The sequence below is a fragment of the Python bivittatus genome, unplaced genomic scaffold, assembly GCF_059951505.1.
Source record: "Python bivittatus isolate LINGU-HERP-01145 unplaced genomic scaffold, Pbiv_v1 ctg000200_np1212, whole genome shotgun sequence".
NCBI classification, from domain to species: Eukaryota; Metazoa; Chordata; class Lepidosauria; order Squamata; family Pythonidae; genus Python; species Python bivittatus.
In genome coordinates, this window is record NW_028277040.1 from 13845009 (window position 1) to 13865501 (window position 20493).

The window sequence follows — 20493 nt, forward strand, 5'->3', positions numbered from 1 at the left end:
CAGGCTGCAGAATATATTAGGCTACCAAGTCACTTCAGATTTTATTCCAGATTCATGAAATATTTGCATTAATTGTCTTGTGATTTTTCCAGCTGTCTTCTAAACAGCCTGTTCTACTTTTAACATACACTTTTGCTCCATACTCTCTGCCAATATAAATCTGGAATGGTATCCATAGACTTTGAGATATTTCTCTGAATTTATGCCTGCATAAATGAAAAGAAAAGCTACTTGTATGCATGCTTGTTTGTGTTTAAACATTACAGAGATGCAAAACAGGCAATTTTGCCTTTGTTAAGTAACTAGAAATATCTGAAATCCACAAAATTAATTTCCTGCTATAAATATTAATTTACTTCTGCAATTTCAACATATCTCCATTCCAAAAAAAAAAAAAATTATCCATGATTAGCAATTCGTAAAACATACTTTATTGTCTCTTGGAGCTCAAGGATTTTCATTGGACAGAACACTGCTGATGAAAAATGTTAATCTCTAGATTCATAATTCTTCCAGAAGAAAATGTGAGAATGAAAGTAGCAAAATCATTCATTTTAGGTCTTGTTACTTAAAAATGTGTTACTTAGCAGTACGCTGTTTGGTGCTGATTCCATTCAGATGAATGAGATTTATTCATGAATAAGAGATCTGCTAGCTTATCATTTGAGAGATCTCAGTTCCTATGTAAAGATGATTGGAATACTTAATGTGATGAAGACTCCATGGGAATACTGTAATTTTGGAAGTAAGTTTTTCAGTTGTTGGGCCTAATAATTGAAATGGTTTATACACTGTCTACTTGATGGATATGTATGCTTTCTTTAAATATGCTTTATATCTGCTCTCTATTTAGGGTGCCCGTGGTCCTTCAGGAGTGGATGGGGAACCTGGTGTACCTGGACAACCTGGTGATCCTGGGCCTCCTGGACAACCATCTACAGGGCCAGATGGCATAGGCAGAGTGAGTGATAATAATAAACTTAATTAATCCAATTTCCTACATTTGCATGATAATGATAAACTGAATGATAAACTAAGCACGCAGACTGGGTTCGCAAATGCATCAGATTAAAATGTAATTGGCTAGTTTGTTGTGATGTACAAAAGCTTCAAATCTGAAATGTTCCTGTTCAAAATGGATGGTTCAGTCTTAGTAGTGGTTACTTGAAACTCTTCCAGAATGCTGAAAATAACCTTTTGTGAACTCAAAACAACTGTTTTGAACTCTTAGCAGAGCATGTCAAGCTGAAAATGTTTTGAATTTGGAGCATTTTACATATACCCTACTAATCTGAGGCTGAGTATGACATGTCACCCCTACCCTTTTAGCCTTCTGGAGGGCTGTGAAGACCTGGCTCTTCCCCCAAGCATTGAGCTAGGATGGGGGTTGAGCTGGGAGAATGTTTGATCTGGCGCCTGGGGGGAAGGGTATGTTTTTAACTATGTTTTATGGATTGTTGTGAGCCACCTAGCGTCACTGTATGAGATAGGCAACCATCTAAGTCCAGTAAGTAAGTAAGTAAATAAATAAATAAATAAATAAATAAAGTGAATGCAGCTATGCTGCATTTATTGTTAGGTACTGGAATACTGGATATAAGACAAACTGGAAAACAGACAATGAAATCATTCCAAGAGCTAGAAGTCAGAAGAAAAACCTAGCGCATAGTTTGCTGAACTGCCAGATTCCACGGAGGGCACTCCAAGAGCTGTACTTAAAAAACCATGTTGCTGTGACAAAAAGTAGAAATGATATACAGTAGTTAATAAAAGTAGAACTGATATAATTAGCATGACCATGCTCTCTGTATGTACCATTTTCTACCTTCTGTCACATTAAAAATTACAATGTGAAGTCAACTTTTAGAGTGCTTGAAGGTTATATCCAAAGCTTTTGGGAACCACATAGGATGCACCTTGCTGTAGACATGTGATAAAATAGTGAGGATTTCCTATGGACTTCCATCAGATTATGATAAATTATATACTCATTTCCTGCACCCCTATGATGCTTGATAGGGTCATCTCCTTCTCACAATCCATGCACATCAATAGAGGTTTATGTCTTTTTCTCTTCTCTCAGTGTAGGATTTCAGAGGGAACTGGAGATTCCCAAACATTTTGCTGCAACTATCCCTGGGGACTTTTATAACTGTTCCCACCTCCTGCTCCCACTGCCATTGCTTATCATCTTTCTACATAGTTTTGGGGAGTTTAAACCTCAGTGAGCCCACAGACATTGGTAGATGGTGCAAAAAGAGTAGAAGAAATATTCCTGTCCACTCCAGTGCTTCAGAAGAAAACAGTCTTTGAAGTTGCAGTGTTGTTTCCTTGTTTCTGCAAAATGTATACCTGTCATTCATAATGCTTAAGAAGAATTATGTAATTCAGTGATATCTAACTTACTGGCAACATTTCAGGAGGGTTAGATCAACAAAAAAGGAACACAGAATGTTAGGAGTTTTGCAAAACAAAGACTGTTGTTTGCATGAGCAATAAACAGTGTTTTAAATATGTGCATATATCGATATTTAGCTTGGGCTTTTGTGACTTGTAGAAAATTTAATTAGTGTGGATTTAATTATAAATTGTTCCTTTTAAGTTAAGTTTGGCATTGTTTTTTATCACAACTTGAGAGAGAACAGAATCAACATTATGGGCTTGCAGGTAACTGGTTAAGAACCTTGGATAATTTAATTTATGCCAGTTTCTCAAACTCTTGAACCTCTGTGAAAAGATAATACATTTTGTTTTATTAAATGTGGCATATCTTTGGAAACAAAGGCAGTCTGAACTATGGGAAATTCAGGGTTGAATTCAGATGATTAGTGAACTTTAGAATCAGTCATCCTCAAGGAAAAACATAAAGCAAATAACTGTAACGAAACTTGTGTTTCTCTCCAAAGACCACTGAAATCTGGTTGATAAAAATAAGTATTAATTTAGTAGATAGATGGGCACACCATAGCTTGCAAGCAGAATGAAATTCCAAGCCATAGAGAAATGTAACAAACTTTTTTTGGGGGGGGTAAATTCTAGCTTAAACTTATCCTCCTACAGCAAAAACACAATACAGTGAGTGAAACATTTTGGCAAATGTTGCCCTGCCTCTTCACTTTGTACTTAACTTTGTTACTGTACCCTGTATGGAAGCTAAACTAACCCTGGAGAAGTACAGTGGTACCTCAGTTCACGAACTTAATTTGTTCCACGATTCTGGTCGCGAACCGAATTGGTCGCCAGCTGACTCAAATTTCCCCATAAGGTTCAATATAAATAAGGTTAATCTGTTCTGACCCCTACGAACGTGGTCGCCAACCAAATCAAATTTTCCCATAAGGTTCAATGTAAATAAGGTTAATCCGTTCTGAACCATAGGTATTTTTTTTTAAACCACAAAAATATGAAACAAAGTAAAGTACCGTACAGTATGAAGAGAGAGAACACTAACCTTGCTTGAGGCGACACCAAAAAGCTTCACAGCAAGTGTCTGTCTGCGACCGCGATCTCACCTAGAGGAAGCCACGACCACGTGTCAGAGCAGGGAAGATGGCCACGGGTCGTGTTCATCACCCGATGCAGAGTTCGCGAATGGAAGCAAAAATTTGCGAACGCTGCTGTTCACGAACTGAATTGTTCATGAACAGAAGCGTTCGTGAACCAAGATATTACTGTATGGCCCTTGGCTGGAAAACATTTTTCAGTTTCTGATGTAATATACAAACATTATAGTAATCACAGAGTTACACAATTCTTGACAGAAATAATGAGGAGAGAAAAGTGGTAGATATGAACATGAATTTTCCTATTCATTCATGACATTGGGACAGTCCTGTTTTTTCTTTCATACATTTGCAGCTTCTTTTTTTAAAGAAGGAAATTTTAACAGCAAATTGCTTTTATTCATTTGTAAATATGTTAATAAACCTCAAAGAAAGCGAAGCATAATTTTCCTTGTGTTTTTAAATATGAGGCCCAGAAATGAACCTCGCTACACAATTCAATCAGCTCTGAATTCATCATTGCGATGATTAAAAAAGTTATTGATAGTTTTGTTTACATTCTGAACATCCCTGACGATGGGAACAAAAATATCTTTCACACATTTTTTTAATAACCAAACTTTTTACATTTACAGCCATTTGCATCTCAGATGGCAGGGCCGGAGGATGCATACTCACCAATGATGATGCCTGGTCCAGTGGTAAGGACATTGATTGATTAATTAATTAATTTGTTAAATATATCTATGAAATAAGCACTAAAAAATGAAGGTGGAGCTGGATGGATCTCATAGCACAGTAAATTCTGTAAATGATGCGTCACAACAGCTTCATACTTTGTGGTGGAGCTCTTGTCAGACAATAGGAGAGATGTATAAAATGCCTGGAGTGACCTGGGAAGTCTGTGAACAGGGGTGTGATATAGGTGTTGTTGTTGTTCAGTCATTAAGTTGTGTCCGACTCTTCGTGACCCCATGAACCATATCGCGCCAGGCCTTCCTGTCCTTCACTGCCTCCCTGAGTTTGCTCAGTTTCATGTTCATTGCTTCAGTGACGCTATCTAACCATCTCATCCTCTGCCCTCCTCTTCTCCTTTTGCCTTCAATCTTTCCCAGCATCAGGGTCTTTTCCAAAGAGTCCTCTCTTCGCATTAGGTGACCAAAGTATCTGAGCTTGAGCTTGAACTTCATTATCAAGCGATATAGGTACTATCGCATTATTCAGTTTTCATATTTTGCTGTTCAAGAGCAATTAACTATTAACCACCTGGCTGTAGGTTGTCCACCTTTGAGATGGATCAAGGAGTTAACATTCATTCTACTGTATGTCAGATTCACTTGTGTCCATTCAAAAGCCCTTGCTGTCTCATTTCAGTATTAAGCTGCATTTGAGAAACACACATAGAAATATGCATATGCAATATATACAATATAATGTTAATGTAAATATATTATATTTTATGAATTAGTAATATAAAAGAATGTATCACAAAAGTGCCAGATTAAAACAATGTACATATTCTTGAACATTATTTTAGGAAATGAGAATCAGGTTGATTCACTTTTAAGTATGAACTGCCTAAAATCTAAGGAATCTCTAAATGTTGTCTACCCGGTTGAGCTTTGTCTTAATTTCTTGAATAGAAATGCCACAGGGCAAATCATTTCAGGTTTTGTTTGTTAGATATGTAAATCCAAATCTAAGAAAGAAATGTTATATGTATTTGGTGGTGCTATAAAAGATTCAAGTATTTTATGTGGAAGAAACTAAGTTGCTCTTTTTAGAGAAAAAAAGTTTTGATAGGCTGTATTCAATATGTATGAAATTTGGGAAACGAGAAAACATTACGTGTAATATTAATAAGCTTAAAGCAGGTAGAAGATTATGTATTAACTAATTAATGGAAGGCAAATAAAGTTCCATCCACTGGGGAATAGTAAGAGAGATTATAATGTAATACGATAATAAACAATATTTATTGTATACAGGTAACTTGAATGTGCTTTATATGAGAGAGAGTGAAAGTTCTCTAAATAATTGGTATCCTAATTTTCTTATGGCAATTATTATGTTCATGATCAAGCTTTAATATTGTGTGTGTGTGTGTGTGTGTGTTGGGGGGGTGTCTTTTCCTTTCTTCTTTGGGATGAAAGGCAGAATCAGAAGTTGTTAGTCACTGAAAGTAGTTGTTCAGAGTAGTTGTTTCACCTAAGGCTGCAATCTCTCTACCTACTTTCTTCTATAACTTTTCAGTAATCTTCTTTGCATTTTTTCTATTTAAACTTCTTTTGCCAACATGATGCCTACATGTTGCATTTCTGCACTAGTTCTTACTATGATGGTCAGATTTATGTCCTATCTCCAAATGTTCCTACATAAACAAACACATGTGGAATCCATTTATATAGAAAACCAGAAAGCCAGGGATAAAATTAAATATGAACCCTCCTCTCTAACTGAATATTTTTCTATATGTGAAAAAATGCATTTTAGAAGATTAAGTTATGTATGTGGTAGAGTATAACCAAGTAAGGTTTCCTACCTCAATGAGAACTATGTCTCTAAGTAATATAATTCACTGATCATACAGAATACATACAGCAGCATATTTTACATAAACTTACCAGGAAATATTTGATTCCTTTTTTATTTCTTCAGAATCTGATCATTTAATAAGCTTATATGTCCTGCCCCATAGGGTCCTGTGGGTCCAAGAGGATCTCCAGGTCATCAGGGGAAACCAGTAAGTAGTTTGTTTCAAAATATTTCTATGTAATTAAAATTATAATATGCTGGCCATGTTTGATGCCCTCTGGATATATAGGTCATGCTGGCTTGTGGATTATGGAAGTTAAAGCTGACGTGTTTGATGGATGCCATATTTGGGTAGGCTGAATTATATTTATCATTACTGGAATAAGTTTGGAGTTCATATGTTCCATATCTCCTCCTTTTACAAGGTGGTGCCTGAGATTGTTTGTTTACATTTTATTACTAATCACAGTTTAAGTTATGTCTACAAGTTATCTTAAAAACTCTTGAAATAAGCCAGCTTCATAACTCACAATATAGGTTTAAGATGGCTTATTTCAATAAGCAAACCACAGTTAAGATTATCCATAGTTTATCTTGATTCAGATGTACTCACAAGACTTGCTTGATCTGAAGTGGAGGCAGAGAGGTTCCTGTCTCTACTGGGGAGCTGCACTGAAAAAAGAAAGTATTGTAGGTTGGTACCTTAATGTACCATTCCTTGCAACTTATGCCCATAATATCTGAGTGCAGTTATTGAGTTATTTTGCGGGTGTGGATTTTTCAATGTGTTACATGGTATGTTTTGGAGCTTCTCTTGCTATACCCTCTTGCCACTATAATCAATCAATCAATCAATCAATCAGGGATTAATTAGTATAACCAAATGAATTTTAATAAATGTGTGGGCTGTTAATTTTCTGAATACTGGAAAGCTTACTAGTGGTGATTTTGTTTTCATGTACACTTATTTACCATTACATTTTAATCTTATTCTTTCTTCAGGAACCTCAGACTAGTATATGTATATGTATATGTATATGTATATGTATATGTATATGTATATGTATATTTGTGTATGTGTGTGTGTATGTGTGTGGGTTTGGGTATATATATATATATATATATATAGTTAGTTAGTTAGTTAGTTAGTCTTGGCAGCCTCTCTCTATTTAAGCATTGAAAACTCTTGAGTATTGTCTAAAAGCGTAATATAACTTAGTCCATCATTTTAAATTATATATAACTCAACTATTGCATTCAGTTGGGAATATATTAATTAACTTCCATAAAATTTGCATGACAAGTAACTGCAAGGCAAGTAGTGAGCTAGACTATAGGTTTGCCCCTAGTTCGAGTTTTTCTAAATAATATATATTTCTTACAATCGATGGCATTCATAGTATATAGTGATGATACCAAAATTGAATACTGATATCTGACACAAGTACGTACAGTAAGTCACAAAATGTGAATGTTAATATTATCACACACATTTCATCATTTACCCTTCTACCTTGCTTCTGCCCTGTTTATGTATTTATTTATGTCTGCTGCAGTCTTAGAGACCCTTGGTGGTTTAAAAACCATATTACTCTGCAAGCAATCCAACAATACAAATAAAATAAAAATAAAGTTACAATTAACACAACAAAACATCCATAATACACAGTAAAAGCCCGGGTATGTGCAGGGGCCCGTTTCTTGGTTAATATAGCGATTATGATGTGTGACATTCTCGGCTGCTATGTATTTTAATTTTTGTACTATTATAATTGTTTTTATTTTTTAAAAAAATGTTTTTTGCTGACCAGAATCACCTGGTGAGATGGGTGGCCATACAAATTGAATGAATGAGTGAATGAATAGAAACAAAATGAATATAAGTAATTAGCAGTAATATACATATGGTTACAGGACCAATACAGTTGATCATGAGATTTCATATCCCAAATGCTCTCCAGAAAAATTCTATTTTTAATAACTTGAAGAAAGCTGACAAAGGAGAAGCTGATCAAATTTCTGGAAGGAGGCTATTCCGGAGCACAGGCACAACAGCAGCATCTGCATGCCTCTGCCCCCTTCTGTGACACTTCTGTCACAGAAGTGGAGGTTCTCCCTAGACATATGAGTTGGGCAGGTTGAAACTGGTTGGAAAAGAAAGGGCTGCTAGCATCTTGGTGCCAAGCCATTTGGGCTTTAAAAGTTCAATCCAGCATCTTAAATTGTCCTCAGAGGCATATGGGGAGTCAACACAGAGTTCAGAAAACAGGTGTCACAATCTCATGTCAACCTATACCAATTGAAACTCCCAGGTAGTTTTTAAAGGTAGCCACATATAAAGCACATTGTGATAGTCCAGAGAAGTAAATACTGAAGGCATTAGTTATCTTTACAAAGTCTTTGGGCTCCAGGTAGAGCTGCAACTCTCATACTAGCAGGAGCAGGGCAATATTCCTCCCCCGCAACCTGCCACAGCCTCTAACCTGTCCATTGAGCAGTGGCTGAGAATCTATGCAGGGGCCCCAATTTGTGGACCTCCTCTTTCAGGGGCAGTGCTATTGTATCAAGAGTCAAGACTGAAAACCTCAAAGAAATTTGAACAAAAGTCACCTTGTCTTGCTTGGGTTCAACTTCAGCTTCTTTTGTCTCACAGCCTCCACACATTATGAAGGAATGAAATTATTTTTATGAAATTCTGAAATTAAGAAATTAGGGTTATGGAAAATCAATTCTGGACCTAGGCTTTCTTAATTCTCATAATGTATTACATTTAATTTGTGTATCGTTTCCATTAATTGGAAGGCTACTTCATTGTCCTGATTTGCACAATTTCTAATATATATGCATGTATCTTAAGTATTTATTTATTCATTTATGTTTTAGGGTGGTATTGGGCCCCCAGGTCCTCCAGGTGAACCTGGTGATTCAGGACCCATGGTAAGCATAATAGAGTTTTATAAGTTCTACATGTCAGAACTTTTTCAGAAGTTATGTTGATCAGTCTGGTGAACAAATTTCTTGTCAAAATATCCATAGACAGTACAATTTTGATTGCTTCATTTTCTGTTGAAGATCATTTAACTTCTTAATGTAAATATGCACCTTTTCTCTACTAGGGTCCACCTGGTGTTCGTGGCCCAGAAGGTCCTCCAGGAAAACCTGGTGAAGATGTAAGTTTCAAAATAGTTATCCTGTTCAATTTCCCAGCAGTATGCAGCTGGGTACATTATATAGTAATCATCAGAAAACAATCTTAAAATCAGCAAAGTTGATTTAGCAAAGCAAGGGAGATCATGTCAAGGCAACTGTCATTCATAAAACATTTTAAGGATCTTAAAAACCAGCAAAAGAAGCTTCTTTGGTCAGGAAGTTCTATAGGGGAGTAGGCACTAAATGAAAATCCTGTTCTTCACTGCCCTGTTTTAATAATAAGACAGGTATTTATGGAGTCCTTGGGGTTCTCTGAGCTTGGTTCAGCCAAGCTCAGAGAACCCCAAGGACTCCATAGTTCAACCCTGAGCTACACATATTCTCTTCTACAGGTATTTATGTTTTTTAAAAAAACCTCTTCCCTCACCTGCTAACCTCCATATGCATTGGGATTCTGCTTCTACAGAATTACTTACTCATGCAGGGTTAGAATTCTGGGAATTTGTTCCTAATATCTCTGGAGAACACTAGATTGAGGAAAGGTGACCTAGCCAACCATATGATAATGTGATGTAACACATTTTGAGCTGTTTTCAGTATTAAATATTCTCTGTCTATATGGGGTAGAAATCATTTTTAGTTCACATTGATCACTGACATACTCATAGTGGCTAAATACTGTAATCATTTTCCCACATCTGCAGTGGCCCATAAATATAGAATATTGACTTATCCTTAGTTACATAAATATAGCGGGCTGGATCCAACAAAGACTTTGTACTAGTGAAAAGTGTCTCTGTTCCTGCAAGACAAGGCACCTGATTTTGAGCCATTCCTCTCAACCCAATACAACCCTCTCTGTCAACCTGAAAACTGTGGTCCTCTGGAACAGTATGGGGTGTGGCACAAAGGACTGTTGTAGATAGTAGCTTTCCACAAAATGAAGTTGTGCCTTATGAGGGTGGAAGACATTTCTGTGGGTGCAAAGTCCCTTTTGCATAAAACTTAATGTTGATATTTAATTCCTGCAGTTATAATAAGCATAATTTGCTTGTAGTTTTTACTACTACCAACAATTGCATAGTGAAACAGCTTTCATTAGTGTAGTAATCGCTACATTCTAATAGAATTTCATTGTCTGTCAGAACCTTGAGTTACCTGCTATTGCTGATGTGACAGTTTCAAAGGAAAAGAGAGAGACACTGATTATAAAAGGCTAGAGTGTTACATGTGGGTTAATAGAAACTTTGGTTGTTAATAGTTATACATATTTATGTTTCTTTTTGAAAATATTAGTGCAATATTCAAAATGCATTATTCTGAATAGACAAACTTTCAGGGTCCCTCACACCTTCAACTTAAATAACATGTTTCAGAGAAAAGTGTCCCACATATGTACAGGATATCATAACACCCTTATTTTGTGGTTTTATGACTTTATTGTTTTGCTCTTTTTAGGGTGAATCTGGCAGACCAGGGCAATCTGGAGAAGTTGGATTTTCAGGATCTCCAGTATGTTCAATTAACTGTTCTTCTCAACAAATCATACCTTAAAATCAGGAAAAAATTTGTAAAGGTTCCTAGACTGCACTTAAACAATTTATATGTATCATCAAAAAGTATACCTTTTTGACCCCCCAAAAGATAAGAGACCTGTATCTTGTTAGTCCAGTTTCTTAAATTTATCTGGTTTTTCGAACGTGCAAGAGATTTAATCTTTGGCAACTATATTGTTGGGTTGGAATGAGAGTTGGGGATAGAAGATAAGAATGGGGAAAAAATGGACTAGTGGTCCTGAGTATGAAAAACAACATATCAAAGATCAAAACGTATATCCATCCACATCCATAGAGTTCCAATTGCAAAGTGGATGTAAATGCACTCAGGAAATACATCTAAATAGGCAGAGAATTTGCATGTGGATAGTATCACTATGTGGCATAGTTGCTAGACGGTACAGGAGTTATATATATATTATGAAGCTGAGTCAGAAGTTTTCTCTGTGTTCTCCTTGAAGAGGGACAATAGTTATATTACTGATTTCTGATCATAGCATGAAAATAAGTTTATTATGCCAAGTGTTATCACTAGACAAAATTGCAGAAGAACGTTTGTTAGTAGATTCTGAATGGGGGAAAAATCAAGAAGAAACCAGTAGAAAAAAGGCTACTAAGTGTCACTTTGTCTGTTTGGTCAGGAAGCTCCTATCTTTGCTCTCATTGAACAATCAATACAAAATTATTGTTCTCTTCCAGTCAGAGTAAATGTATGATTTGCTGTCCTGAAACGCAATACAGTAGCACATTTGAAAGAACCCTATGATATAAAGGCTTTAATAGAAAGCTTTAAGCAATCTCTTCGTAGGATTGTTGGTCCAAAAATGGATTGTTTTCCAAGAAAACTTAGAAAACGATGCAGAACAGACAGGGCAAATTCCAAAGCTTTATTGGTTATAAAGATGTACATTTCCTGACCAGCAAGGCAAAACAATAGTGGCGTGTTTTCTCTCATTGTTTTGCATGTGCATTTAAATTTCAGAACTGAATGAGAATGCTTAAGATTGGCCTTAAAAATCACTCAGGTTGCCTGTGCTATTGTGCAGACAGTTCTATATTGCTGAGTTAGAAATCTCTCACATGAATAGTCACAGGTTGCATGTAAATTGCTTGCCTGTTAGATAAGCTAAAGAACAACAGCTCTACAAATCAATTTACATTTCTGCTAAGTGGAAAACTCAGGGGCACCAATGACCCCCAAGTTTTTGCCATGATGTGCTTCACAATTTATTTTACTTACTTACTAAATCTGCATTAAAAAACCTCATCCAGATAACAGAATCCTTTGAAAACTTGGGCAAATAATTAAACATAAAAAGTTGCAAATACTTTTGAAGATTTTAATGACTAATCATTCATCTCAAGCCATTTTGAAGACCTGTAAAGCTAGACTTGTCCTTCTAGCAAGTTTTGGAAGTCAGCAGATCTGGTGGATGATCTGCCCAGGGGAAAAGTGAATAGAAAAGTTTAAAAGGCACTTTTAAAATCAAGCCATTTAAGTTTGGGTGATGCCTTTAGTTGCTTTCTGACCAGGATCACATGGGAAGAGAGGTCCCCACTTTCCCAGACCCTGGAAGGAAACGTGTTCAACTCTGTGGGAGATAAACAGGTTTTCAGAGGTATTGGGGAACAGGTCCTGCCACTTCACTTGGTACAGTTTTTACTCTTTTTTGAGATTACGATCTGCTACTTCCTTTAAAGCTTTTCAAAGTTATTTTTTATTTAAACATATGTAGTGAAATTTCTACATTATTTTTCATCCTGAACCTAAGATTTTCTAATGTAGAAAGCTCAGGTATACATTTTACTTATGCCGGAATGTTAATTTGTGGCTTCCATAAATACTTATTTACCCTTTAAAGTAATTTGCCTTCTTTCATTATTTTATCTGTGAGCCCCTTTCTTTCTCTCTTTGCCAAGGACCTCAACTCTTCTCCCAGCATTCAACTGTTCTGCAATTATTAGTTCCAGTGGCAGATGCAGTTGTAGTATTCATGATGTGTGGTGTTTTCCAGTGCTTTTGTATCTCAGTCCTCATATCTCAATTTGTTATCTACTCTTGCACTAAGTATTTAATATTTTCCCATTTTCATCTCACAAAGAACCCAGTAAAAGAAGTTGGATTGGCCTTCCCCAGTTGGCATCATTTCCCAGGATTCTGAAGGTTAAAATATGAACTACATTATATATTATCATCCTGGCATCTGGGGACTTAAAGAAATCTGCCCTTACCGTCTTCATTTTGGATTTCCTTCCCATCCACCCATAGTTAAAAGAAAAAAAACCCTGTACTAAATGCACATTGTGGGCATTATGTAGTATGTAATTTGACTTTAAATTGCATAGAGCACTTCCAGGGATAGAGGAGATTCTCTGTTGCACAAATGTACTGGACAATAAAAAATGTCATGGTTGGGGCACTCGGTCCCCTCATTATATGAAAAAGCCATTGAGAAGGAAAGGAAGAGTGGAGAGCTACCACATTTATCCCTGAATACCCTTCTTACATGCAGAGCTTATACACAGTTCAAATGACTAAAGGCACCTTGTATGGATGGATGGATACGTGGCACAAACATCTGTATTATAGGACAGGAATGAGGAATACTAGGACAGTAGTCTGACTTGATATGAAGTAGCATCTTGTGTCATTATATAATTGTGGGTTTTCTCATTCTGCTTCAGGGCGCTCGAGGTTTTCCTGGTGCACCAGGTCTTCTAGGTTTAAAGGGCTTTAGAGTAAGTGTGAATACATCTGAATACATTCTACTGAAAGAGTTGACATTTATTCTTTTGCTAAATGTTTTTTTTTAAGTCTTTCCTTCCTTTTTCCCTTTGTTTAGTGAATGTGTCTTCAAAATTATTTATTTGTTTACTGGATTTATATGCCACCGCAATTGCTGAGTATATTTATATTTATATCACAGGGAGAGAAAGGACTTGAAGGCCCTAAAGGTGAAATTGGAGCTCCTGGATCTAAGGTAAAAGTTTGTTTTTGACCACATAATAAAATAGTATTGTTCTATTGTTGCAACTTATTATGAGATGGATCATATGCTTTTAGGGAAGGTATGGAGGAAACCTTCTCTCAGTAGACCAAACCTTCTATGATGCATGATGTGTTTGCAGAAATATAGGTCAAAAATAATTATTGCCCTGGCAGAAATCATACAAGCAGCAAAAAAGAGATTCTGGTTTTATCATTTAATTACTTACTTATAATGTAGTGGGAGGAGAGAAGAGAACACAAGTAGCCAGTCAGACAGGATCCTTGAATTTCTCATGTTTAGCAATAGACAAAATGGGAATATTTAGCATTATTGACTCTATGCAATAGAAGTAGTTCTAGGAAGGTTAAAACTGAGGAAACATTCAGCTTTGCTGCCCACTAGGTGCTTCGTGGATGGATTGAAATAAGCTCAACTCACACATAGTGTTGCTTCTTTCTGATGGAGTAGAGAGTTTTAGTGTGATGGATTTACTTTACCCTTGTGTTAATTTAACTACCTTCTTCAATCTAGATAAATCCAGAAAGAACTATACATTAGGAGTTTCATCAAAGTTTGCTTGTGGCATTTGCCAGGTGACAAAATATTGCAGAGGAACTCATAGGAGGATGCTCTCAGTGTTGCAAGGTTAGGGATATAATTCACACATGAGGAACCCTGGAAGAATGAGCATGCCCTAATATTGCTTCATTTGGTGCTGTAGTTCATGGACCAGATGTAGTATTAAGGGACATTTCCATCTGGTCCACAGCTGTCCAGCCTGTGGAATAACTAGGCTTTTAAAAAGTTTTAATTGGCAACAGTGGATACCTTTTAAAAATACAATTGAGGTGCACAAGGAAAGAATTGGGGTGGAATACATTCCTGAGAAAAAAAGAACTCTCTTCTAGTATATTGAAATCTGTCCCAAGAACCTCTCACCCTCACTAGGCAATTTAACGTGAACAAAACACTTCATGTATATATTTGAAGCTGTCATGGAGGGATCAGTAGAAGGAGAAGGAGAAACCATCAAAATGACACAACAAAAACTCAGGAATATTGGAGCAACAAAATCTGATACCTCAGTTGGAACAATTTCCAACTATCTGCTGTTTGAAATGCATATTGCATTTCATTTTAATTTCATTATACTGCTGTAGAGATTGTTGCAAGGTGTATAAGGGTTTTTTGTTGCTTTGCTGCCGAAATGTGGGTCCCAAAGTTTGAATAAGCTATTTTTTTCATTCACCGTACAGGGTGAATCAGGTCCATCAGGGCAGATGGGTGCAACAGGTCCTGTGGTGAGTACATTCATTATTTACAGTTCTTTTCCTTTTTCCTCTTCTATGCTTTTGTATTACTGTATGATAACTGCAGTTTTAGTCTAATTGTTGAAAAAATATATTAAGCAGTTTTACTTCTTCTTTCAGCCTTCTCTGAGTTGTTGTTTAACTATACAAACTCACACACATTTAGTAAGATGTAGGGTGTGTATAAAATGGAAAATGTGTTTTGTTTTGTGCTTGGACCAAAAAAGCTCCACTTACAACTTTCCAGTAGAATGTTCTGAGTTGGTTGTATATTGTTGGAACAAAGCTTGAAGCAGCTTGGGTGTTCTGCTGGGAAAAAAGTGAAATATTCAGGTGTTCCAGCCATAGGAAAAAATGAGAGTTCCATAGGTGATGCTTGTTCAATTGCTCTCTTGTTTCACACACTGGTGTCACAAAATTAGTTGGGATGGCAATCCATACCAGCTGCCACCTGACATCCAGACTGCAGGAAAAGTGGGCAAAGGGGTGATTTTTTTAAAGTGAAAAAATTAATTCCCACAGAAACTATACTAGCAATTTGATTCCTATAGAGGCAGTCAACCAGACTGGGCCTGGAAGTGATAACTGAAAGAATGCAAGTAGATTTTGCTTTTTTAAAGTAAAGACAGCATCACTTGTCCTCCACTTATGCCTAGGGAAGAGCTTTTCTCTCTGAACTTGAGTTTTCCTCAGTTTTACCCACCACCATTGCTGCCACAGAAAGAGCAGATATGTTATTAAGACTGAAACTCCTTGGAGCAACTGCCTTTTCCTTCACCACTGACCTTAAATGGTGACTGACTATATTCTCCCTGTATCTGCTCCTTCTTCCACATTAACTGTATGTAAGATCTGTCCTTGAAGCTGAATATATGATGGATTGTCTTATCCTTTATGCACCTGCCCAACAATCAACCTGAACTGAAAATGCCACACTTGATATACGTTGTGTCTATGAAAACTCAGAAGGCATTATTCTCAACACAGGAATCTGCTAAGGAATTTTCTTTGCATCTTCCTATCTGGAAAACGTTTACTTCATAATGCAAGAGAGAGAGAGAGAGAGAGAGAGAGGGAGGGAGGGAGGGAGGGAGGAAAGAAAGAAAGAAAGAAAGAAAGAAAGAAAGAAAGAAAGAAAGAAAGAAAGAAAGAAAGAAAGAAAGAGAAAGAAAAGGGTTATATCTGATTTGAAGGATATTTTATATTCCATTTCCTATACAGTTTGGGTGTGTCTGTGTGTTTACTTAAGATTTACTTAAGATTTACTGAACTTTTATTCTTTTTATGTTGATTGCCCAGATAATATTTGTTTTGGGATGGATAAAAGAAATAATCAGTCAATCATAGCTAGAATTGGGGAGAATTACAAGCAGATGATTTCCACTTCCTGTTTAGCTTTGGACTAATGTCTTTTTCTTTTGGTGTTGTTGACTGCAGGGTCCCCGAGGGATGGCAGGAGAAAGAGGACGACTTGGACCACAGGGTGCTCCAGTAAGTGCAATAACCGAGACAGAGCCAATATAACTGTTGAACTAGTTTGTTAAATCATCTGTATTTAAATGTCTCTTTGCTTGCTTTTTGGTTTAAACATGACCTCTAGTGAAAGGCTAAAAGACTTGGTTTTGGCCAATTGCACTAGAAAGCAATTAAAAAGCATGGGAAGTTTCCAGTGGCTTTCTAGACCCACCATGTAGATTGAGAACAGCAGTTATCAGTGCAGACCTATATGTTAAAGACAGCTGAAAATAATCTGAAGCTCATTGAAGAAGAAAACTGCTACTGTTCTGTTTAAAACCAATACTTTCTCCTTAAAAAATATTCAGAAAATAACAGGAGATAACTTTCCTGTGCCAAGTTATTTCCAAGGAAATGTGTTCAGAACTTCAGTCTTCCTCGTAAGAAGACGTCGTAATCTGTCTTGAGTTACACATGCACACATACTCTCTCATAGATGTACATACACATAAAACTGGAGTCAATATCACTCTGTTTTTCTACTGTTCTGTATGTAGGCATTGTCTTACAGAAGCCTTCAAGGGAATCTTGTCATGAGAAACAATTTCCCAATTCAACTGCTTCAGGAAGGAAGACTGAAGTTCTGAACACATTTCCTTGGAAATAACTTGGCACACAAAAGTCATCCCCTGTTATTTTCTGAACATTATTTAAGAAGAAAGTATTAGGGTACCATCTTAGGCCATGTCTATTTTGACTTCCACAGGGTTGTTATTTTCACTCCCTGCTGTATCAAAAGGCAATCTATGAATGTCTTCACTTCTGCCTTTGAAAAATATAGAACAGGGAGAAAAGAACACCACCACCAATCTTAAACTATTGCAGTTGGAGTAATGAAAATCCCCTCTCTCCTCACCCCCTATCTACACAGAAGAGAAATAAAATGAATAACTTGTAATTCATGTAATTCCTTCCATTCATGTCTGTATTTCATATTGCATGCATTGGTCTGTCATGCATTTGTGATCTCTATAAGGTAGAGTTGCAAAGTCATCAAGTCACTTTTCCCCTTGAAAGACCCACTAAGGTAACCAAAACCTAGGAACTGGGACATGATGTGAGGAGAGTGGTTGTCCACAGGCTCTACAGTCTTCTACTATCATTTAATCCAGAGTAGTTTTACTGTGGATTGAGATACCATAAAACATCCCCACATACATCAGGCAAAAGCTCATTCAGAAATATATCAGCTTGGCTGCTGAACAGAGACATCACCTTGAGCTCACACGAGTATAGAAATGATTGTGGAGCAATGCACAATTGTCTGTGTGGAAATGCCCTCTGACACAGTTCTTTGGGCTCTGATTTGTCCAGTTCTGAACTGGGCTATGGTCCATCAGAAACAACTTTTCTTTTCATATCTCTAGCCCATACAGAGTCAGTAGCATATTTGGAAAATGAGTCCCTTGTTAATACTTAATGGCTCATTTGTTTAATTATTAGAGAGGCAGCACTTTTTCTCTCTGAAATGAGCTCTGAAATCAGATTTGATTTGCCAGGTTTGAACTGACACAAGAAAGGCTAGGATTGTGATTATTAGTATGAATAATTTCTATTTCATTGTCTATGTTAGTAGGATAATTTCCCAGTCCATGGGATGCACAAAATGGATAGTGGGTGTCAGCAGATGGGAGGAAGTATCTGTATGCAGAGAGAGTAGCAGGAGAGACTGTATACATAGCAAGAGTAGGTGGATAAAGCTGAGAAGATAGATGGACAATAGAGAAAATATTTGCAGTGGAGCGGTTGGAAACAACATCTTTTTCAGATCCATCTTCCATAAACGAAGGGGGAGTTTGTTCAGATTTCTTATCAGCAAAGGAAGGATACTATCAGACTTTGTTCAATGTTGCCTTCCATTCTGTGATGGAGCCTGTCTGTTCCTAATAGAAACTGGTGGCAGATTCTTTGATATCCCTAGTAGCAACCAGTATCACTTTGGAAATCATGGTCATATAATCAGATTTCCATCCTGTAACCTTATTCTGTTTTTTCTTAGGGGGCTCGTGGTTCACATGGTATGCCTGGGAAGCCAGGGCCACCAGTAAGTATCTCTCTGGAATCCTCATTTTTTTAAAATGGATTTGGCAGATTTGCAATTTGTAGCATCAGGTAGTTTACTAAGATGTTTTACAGAACTATGCTCTGAACAAAACAGTGTAATATTCGTCTTAGACTGCAAAACCTGGATTTTGGTCCCCACTACAGTATTTACTGGGTGACATTGGGCCAGTCACTCTCTCCCAGTCCAAACTATCTTAGGGGGGACGAGATAAAATAGTCCCTGCCTGCCTGCCTCCCTGCCTCCCTGCCTCCCTGCCTGCCTGGCTTGCTTGCTTGCTTGCTTGCCAGCCACAGAGAGCTGGAGTTTATCTCTAGGTATGAGTGCAAAGGATATTCAGTTTGCCAATGACATAGGATTACTCTCTGACTTAGTTCACTGTTTCTTGCCTCTAGCCTCATTACATAGGTTAGAGACAAACTCAGGGTGTTTGCTTTTGCACCTATACTAGGACATGATTAGCTTCTGAGTATTTTATTTTATATAAAACAGACATATCTTTTTGGCAAGGTTCAAGAGTCCAAGCATCACCTAAGCCAGGGTCCCCAAACTCTTCAGCTCATTGACCTCTTAATGAAATTTCAAATGTTTATCAACTCCCAAACATTTATTATATGAGAATAATTTAATAAATACTACTTTAAGGAATAGTACCACAGATAACAACAGCAACAATGGATAGTCCCATCAACCCTTGGGAATTAGTACTGACCACTTTGGAGAACCTAAGCTAATTGCCACTACCATGTGTAAACATATGGAAACGTATGGCAGATTTCCTTTAATGTTTCTTGAAAGCTTTTGTAAGGGTAATGGAGATTAGGTATGAGGGCAAAACAGTTACTAGAGTTTGCAAAAAATAACTACAAAATTTTAAATTTAAATTTTTGTTCAGAAATGCAGAATAAGAGAGAAGGAGAGCTAAGGAACTAACTTGTTTCTTGCATAAACAAGAAAATGAACAAGCTGCTAACTAAATTTATGGCAGAACAATTTCTAAGTGTGGTCACTATCTGCAGGAACAGCATCTTATGTACATCAGTGCAGGGGACACCTCTGCGGGCATCAGGAACAGTCAATCAGCCAAATTCAGGACCAAAAACCATAAGAACATATTCGTTCAGCCTGGTTTTATCATTTATTTATTTACTTACTTGTGATGTGGCGGGACAAGAAAAGAGAAAGAATGTAGCCAATCAGACAGGATCCTTGAGGTTCTCATATTTAGTAATTGACAGAAAGCCAGTACATCTATCCAGTAGATGTAGGAGGCTTAAGATTGAGGAAACATCCAGCTTTACTGTCCGCTAGGTGCTTCCTGGATGGATTTAAACAAGCTCAACTCACACATACTGTCACTTCTTCCTGATGGAGAAGAAATGTTTAGTAGAATATATTTACTTTACCCTAACTAACTTCTTCACTCTAGACGAATCCTCCTGTTCATGGACCAGATGTAGCACTGAGGGCCATTTCCATCTGGCCCACAGCTGTCTAGTTGTCTATAACAACTAGGCTTTTAAGAAGTTTTTATTGGCAGCAGTGGGCATCTTTTAAAAGCGTAATTGCTGTGTGCAGGGAGAGGGTTGGGGAAGAACGCATCCCTAGGGAAGAAAGGACCATCCCTTCTCATGGACTGAAATCTCTCTTCAAAAGACATCAGGCCTCACAAGGCAATTAAGCCTTTATAGATGAGCCTCTCTGTGCACTCAATTCCCTTTCCAAAATTGTTTCATCACACCATAGTAAGGCCTTTTTAAAGCCTCAGTTGTTGCCAGTGGAGGATTCTAAAAAGCCTGATTGCCAAAGAAATCTTTTCTGTATGTGCATGTTTGTGTGTGAACGTGGGTGCATTATGAGTGTAGTCATAAG

At 37.1% G+C, this 20493-nt stretch overlaps 1 protein-coding gene across 1 annotated transcript in view; it reads left to right on the forward strand.

Annotated features, from left to right (window-relative positions):
• Positions 1-20493, forward strand: part of COL5A2 (collagen type V alpha 2 chain) — a 155860-nt gene that overhangs the window by 90030 nt on the left and 45337 nt on the right. Inside the window, exons 7-17 of the mRNA XM_088135723.1 lie at positions 854-961; positions 4139-4204; positions 6202-6246; positions 8922-8975; positions 9155-9208; positions 10647-10700; positions 13430-13483; positions 13672-13725; positions 14991-15035; positions 16482-16535; positions 18559-18603. Coding sequence (XP_087991849.1) covers positions 854-961; positions 4139-4204; positions 6202-6246; positions 8922-8975; positions 9155-9208; positions 10647-10700; positions 13430-13483; positions 13672-13725; positions 14991-15035; positions 16482-16535; positions 18559-18603 — 633 coding nt within the window. The remainder of the gene's footprint in view (positions 1-853; positions 962-4138; positions 4205-6201; positions 6247-8921; positions 8976-9154; positions 9209-10646; positions 10701-13429; positions 13484-13671; positions 13726-14990; positions 15036-16481; positions 16536-18558; positions 18604-20493) is intronic.